The 6326-nt window shown below is 48.3% G+C and overlaps 1 protein-coding gene across 1 annotated transcript in view; it reads right to left on the bottom strand.

Annotated features, from left to right (window-relative positions):
• Window positions 1-2208: 2208 nt before the first annotated feature.
• Window positions 2209-6326, bottom strand: part of Tm7sf3 (transmembrane 7 superfamily member 3) — a 30178-nt gene continuing 26060 nt past the window's right edge. Inside the window, exons 11-12 of the mRNA XM_038318495.1 lie at window positions 5042-5204; window positions 2209-2741 (exon numbers count right to left, since the gene is read on the bottom strand). Coding sequence (XP_038174423.1) covers window positions 2479-2741; window positions 5042-5204 — 426 coding nt within the window. The 3' untranslated portion in view covers window positions 2209-2478. The remainder of the gene's footprint in view (window positions 2742-5041; window positions 5205-6326) is intronic.

Below are 6326 nucleotides of genomic sequence, written 5' to 3'. Positions count from 1 at the left end.
AGCTGTATCCTCAGCCCTTAGACATATTTTCTGTGTGTGGGGGGGTGGGAGACCATTTGTGCCAGTACATAAGAGAAGAAAAAGGGTATGTGTGCGTGTGTATGTGTGTGTTCACCTATGCAAATGCCTTATTCCTGTGTGGTGCTATAACTCCTCTCAGTTCTTGCACGGTCTCCCCAATCTCACCTATGGAGTATTTTAATTCCCTGGGACTCTCAGCTCTGCCCAGAGCTCTCACAACCTGCATGCTAACCCCTAGAGACATGTCAGACTCTTCGTCCCCACGCCTCTGTAGTCTTCCCCATCCTTGCAAGGGTAACTGCAGGGTACAAAGATGGTAGCATCTTAGACCATAGTCTTTTTATGTCTTATGTTGAATTTGTTAGCAGATCCTGCTGGCTGTACACTCAGAACAAAGCTGCTAGCCTCATCCCAGCCACAGGCGTGGATGATAACATGCAACCTCAGCCTTGAATTCTTTGTCCATTTCAGCAAAATCAATCAAGTAGCCACTTCCTCAAACAGCAGAAGTCACCTTCACGTGTCAGCAGTTAGCCCTGTACTCACGATAGAATTACTAATCCTGAAACAGGCCCTCCTTCTCAAGGAGCTTGGGCCATACGACTGCAAGAAAGGGCGCTGCTTGGGATCCGGGCTCCCTACAGAGAACGACCCCAGACTTGGTACTTTCTATGTGTGGAGCAGCTAAAACAGAAGGCCTGTCAGCTCCCACTCCAACTCCACCAGCAATCTGTGGCCAACTACTTGTTCAGTTTTATCCCAAGTTTCTCAGCTACCAGCTTGCTCTAAAAGGGATTCCGTTAATGCCGGCTGTCAGAGAAGAGGGAGTGAGGGACTAGCGGCAGACCCCACGCGAACCAGCCTGTGAGATGTGGAGCTGACGCGGCCTGTGCTGCCGTAGGCCATGCTGGGCTCAGATAGCTCTGTTGTCCTCAGCCGCACAGAGAGCTCAAGGCCAGTGTGGGCCACCTGAGACCCTGAGAACACTGGCTGCTCTTCCAGAGGACCCAGGTTCAATAGCACCCACATAACAGCTCACAAGTGTCTATAGCTCCAGTTCCAGGGTCTGACACCCTCACACAGGCATAAAAGGCAAAACACCAATATACATAAAAATACATCACTAAGAATTTAACATATATCTATCTATCTATATATATATGTAAACTATAACATATCTTGGATTTTCTTCACTTCCTATCAGCCTTAAGCTGCGTTTCTAAAACAGCCATTTTCCAGATTAGATAGTTTTGTTTGTAAGCACAGACTTGACCAGTATAAACTAGAGACATCACAATAGGAAGGCCTTAAGCATTTTTTTTTCAAAATAGACATTTATTACAAATATACAAGTGGTTAAAAGTCATGAAAATTTAAAAATGGCTTGTATTCTCCCTCCAAGAAAGCCTATTTCCCTTTACAGCTCCGACTGCCCGTGTGTCCGGGCAGACAGGACCTCTCTCTGACAGACAGGATCTCTCTGACATTCTCGCAGCTGCAACAGGCATGTGAGAGAAAAGACTATAGGCGTTTTTTTCTTCAAAAAACAAGTTCATTGCTGAAACCAGACAATAACAGAATATGAATTCTTTTTAAACAAAAGTGGTTCATTTTATAATTTTTTTCATTATGTTTTATCTTCAAAACATGTTTTCAAAACCCAAACCTAAAAAAAGTAACCAGCTTGTCCTTATCATCTAAGCAATTTAAGAGAAAGGTCAGCAGACAACACCGCTTTAAATGGCCCCAAACAAAAACAGGCCATCATATGGGCTATAAGTAACTTATCCATATAAAAGCTCTGTTACCTTTAATAAACTGAGCTATTTCAATTACAGAAAAAACTTAGTTATATAAATTACCACTTCAAGTCTAAGAGGCAAAACAAAGGAATTTATGTTGATACATTTTAGTATAGTTTGCCACCGTTTTTTAAAATAACGTGTTTAAATACTGAAAGAAATGAAGGGTTCCTGATTTAAAATATGAGATGCAGCCATGTAATCAGACTGCTTTCAGTGAAAAGGGGGAGTTACTTTTCTCTTATTCTTAACAGTCAGGGGCCCAGAATGAAATCCCTAAAGGTCTCTACACACAAAGCAAGTAACTACCCACTGCCAGCCTTCACCTCCACAGTTCACACTGAGTCAAAACTGCCCAAGAAGCTGTGAGAGAAAACACCAGGGCTTTAGGGAGAACCGACATTTTTATTTTTTGGTGTAGTTTATAAAACACATCAATCATATTCATAAACCAAAGGTAACCTCTAAAGATTGTGGGAAATAAGTATCTACACCCAGCCGTTTGGTGACTTCTCATTGTCACCTATAATCCTGACTCCACTACTGTACATCAACAGGGCCCTCGCCCATCGCTGACCGTAGCTGACCCCACTGGGCAGCCAGGCGGTCTGCATGAGGACACCAGGGGAGGCACACTGACCAAGCCCTCCGCCTTCTACAGGAGCAGGGGCGTCCGCTCTCCAGCCGGCTGCTCCCTCTGAAAGAACTCTTTGATGTGAGCAAATTGGCCATACAGCCTCTCTCTCAGCGGAGGGATGTGGTGACTGGGGTCCAGAATGTTCGTCACCCTGCGTTCCCGCTCTTGCTTCCACAGCTTGTAGGGGTGGGGCGGGAATGGCGGCTGTCCCCTTTCTCTTCGAATCTGCAGTGTGATCCCACTGACGGCCAGCATCCCCCACACAGCCAGGACGATGAAGTCTAGAGGAAAAAAGTACCTTTGTACTTGTGGGTTTTCTATTGTGGGTTGTTTTGTTTTTGAGACAATGTCTCTATAGCTCAGGTTGTACTTAAACTTGGGAAATCCTCCTGCCTCACCCTCCCGAACACCAAGATTACAGACCTGAGCCACCAAGTCCAGATATTTTTATTAAAAAAAAAAAAAAAGTATAGCCGGGCGGTGTGCGGGTGGCCCACAACTCTAATCCCAGCACTTGGGAGGCAGAGGCAGGGAGATCTCTGTGAGTTTGAGGCCAGCCTGGTCTACAGAGTGAGCTCCAGGATAGCCAGGGATACACAAACTGTCTAAAAAAAACCTTGTATATGCAGTGTATGCAGATTCATGTGTGTGGAGACCTGAGTGGGCAGCCGGTGTCTTTCTATATCACTCTCCCCCTTACTGTCTGGACAGCCTCTCCCATTAAATATGACCCGAGAGCAAGCCCCACCCACTGTCATGCTTGGCTTTTTCCATGGGTTCCTGGGATCTGAACTCAGGTCCCACGATGTGGAGCAAGCACTGTACCCATTGGGCCACCTCGGTTCTCTTTCTCTTCCCCCTCCTTGTCTATTTCTTTTTCCTCCCTTGCCCCTTCTATTCCTTTTGTTTCAGATGGGATTGTAGTTCCGTGGCCTGACTTGGAATTCACTATGAGCCTGTGTTAGCCTCAAATTCATGGCAATCCTCCTGCCTCAGTTCCTGAGTGCTGGGAGTGCTGTGTGTACCACCACACGTGGCTCTGAACCGTTTAACATTTAATGTGCAACAGCACTACCCTTCACGGACTAAATCCACGTCTTCTTTCCCATGTTGGACTTGTATCCAAACATGTATTTCTGCACTTACAAGCCAAGGCATGAGGAGATACCACAGACTTGTTTTCAAAATAGGACCTATTAATCCCAGCACTCGGGAGGCAGGCGGATCTCTGTGAGTTTGAGACCAGCCTGGTCTACAAGAGCTAGCTCCAGGACAGGCTCTAAAGCTGCAGAGAAATCCTGTCTCGAAAAACAAAAAAAACAACAACAAAAAAAATAGGACCTACTACAGCATCCAAACAGTTGAAGCAGGGAGTGAAAAGTCAGCCGTGTATGGAGCTCCAACCTTACGTGGACATGCAGTACCCACAGGCGTGGCTGCCCTAGTTACTTTCCCTATAAACCACTCCATGCCCGGGGCGGGGGGGGGGGGGAGGACTGCTCACACACAGGGAATAAAGGATGGCGTGAGGTGATACCCCAGATTCCACTGAGCACCCAGCAAAGATGTGGCGATGGGAATTGCAACACTTGTGCTGGGTACAGACTTTCCGATGTGGCTGCCTTGGGGTTACACAAGCTCTTGAAGCTCCTGCCCAGGCTCTGTAATTACACCATGTTTCTCCACGGGGACCTCTGGTGGGATGGATCGTGTGGTAGAAACTTTAGAAGGGCAGGGGTAGACACCTCCACCCCAGGGAGAGAATCCTTTGAACACAAGGTCCCCACTTCTGACCTCTCACCCCAAGGGGTAGGTCTGGACTGTCGCTAAACAGAGGCAAAGACTGGCCCTAAAACTCTCCACAGCCCTGGCTGTGCCGTTCCTAAGTCTCTAAGAAGAGCTTTTTTGAGCTGTGTCTGAACTTTTCTGAAATCAACAGTCTGAAAACTCTGTAAATGTGGTGCTCATTTGTTTACTTTGGAAGGTTAACAAAGACCACCATGTGTTGGGGTTCACACCTGCCCTCTCTGTAAGGCTTGAGGCAGGATGATCACTGTGAGTTTGAGGCTAGCCTTGGCTACAGAGTGAGACTCTGTCTCAAAGACAAATTAAGATGGAAGATCGGTAAGGAACAAAAATCTTCTAATGAAGGCAACTCCATGATCACTGATTAAAAATTAACCAAATCGTCAATAAGGAAACAAAGGAATATGTTTTAAATTAAATTAGGGTACCATTCTCATTCATTCCTCATCTGCCCCGACCCATGGGTGTCAAACAGCTTCCCGATCTGAGAATGGGCAGGGAAGCCCCTAGCGAAGTCTGCTTAGAGGTTTAGGAGACATTTGAATCCTCGCTTATTGGCAGGGCACACGCATAGCATCTGTACCCTGTTTCATCCTCTGGCCCCAGGTGACGCTGCCTGCGTGCTCCCGGTAGGGGCGACGCCTGCCTGCGTGCTCCCGGTAGGGGCGACGCCTGCCTGTGTGTTCCCAGTAGGAGTGACATCTGTGTGCTCCCGGTAGGGTGGGTTAGTCAGCACACCTACTTGAATTATGATTTCTAGGTCGATGAGACTTACCATTAGTCTGGAAAGGCGCTCTGAGGAGAGCCCCTCGGAAAGCTGTGTTGAGCGCCCTCCTGAGGACATTCAGAGTGATGTAGGAGAGGCTAGTGAACGTGTAACTGTCAACAGCCAACACCACAGAGTAGGAGCCCACGACTCCACAGGCCAGGATGTTCAGCTGCAGAAGAGAGACAGTCATCACCCACACAGCAAGGCCAGCCTCGGCTCTCACCACTCACTGCCCGGGGTTATGGGAAGGGCCCACATCTTAGTAATCACAAGGGCAAGTGAAAAAGCAAGGTAAAAAGTACATTTGATGTCCATAATGGGATTTATTTGAGAGTTTCATACAGTATGTTTTTATCATTTTCTTTCCTGTCTCCTAGCTCCTCCTGGCTCCTCCTATCCACCACAGTAGATTCTGACCACACTGTCTGGGCTATCAAAATAGGGCTGGCTCTGGTTCGGAGCGCCTGCTGCTCTTGCAGAGGAGTCTGCGGGCCCCAGGCACGCGCTAGGTAAAAAGTTAAATACTGCACAACACAGCCAACGACACCGTTCCTTACAGTTCTGCGCCATGGTGACTGGCCCTCCAGGTCTGTGCAGGACACTTTGATGTCTGAACCATGGCAAATGCCTACCGATATCCTCAGAATGTGGCCCTGCCGCCGAGCAAAGCACAACCAGGCTGTAGAAAACAATCTTCCCCAAAGAACTTCCGCAATAAAATCTAACCAAAGGAGCCATCCTGCAGAGGCAGCTAAGATTAAAGCCTCTTTGGGTTGCTGCGGCAGAGGAAGGTGGCTTGCTGTGCCCCTGTGCTGGCAGGCACTGGCACTCAGAGGGACTGGGGCGACACAGATCCCGGACAGATGGAGCAGCAGGGAAAGGGGCCACAGATGATGACGACGGTATACTGCCTGAGTCTTCCTCTACTTGACAGGAAACAGGCCTGCAGTCCTTCCATCCCCGACAGCCCCTCTGGAGGACCAGTCCAGGCTGCTCAGGTGTGTTTACCAGAACTGCTTACCTGACGCTACAGGCCTATCAGCGCCATTTCTTTGTTTAAGCTGACCAATCCTGGTGTGGTGTCTGAGTGTGTTCAGGATTGTGTGTCCCTCCACACTGGTGTGGTGTCTGAGTGTGTGCAGGGTTGTGTGTCCCTCCACACTGGTGTGGTCTCTGAGTGTGTGCAGGGTTGTGTGTCCCTCCACGCTAGTGTGGTGTCTGTGTATATGGGGTGTGTGTCCCTCCACACTGGAGTCGTGTCTGTGTGTATATGGGGTGTGTGTCCCTCCAC

The sequence above is a fragment of the Arvicola amphibius genome, chromosome 2, assembly GCF_903992535.2.
Source record: "Arvicola amphibius chromosome 2, mArvAmp1.2, whole genome shotgun sequence".
NCBI lineage: Eukaryota > Metazoa > Chordata > Mammalia > Rodentia > Cricetidae > Arvicola > Arvicola amphibius.
Note: the sequence above shows the minus strand (reverse complement) of the source record. Positions and strands in the feature narration are given on the sequence as shown.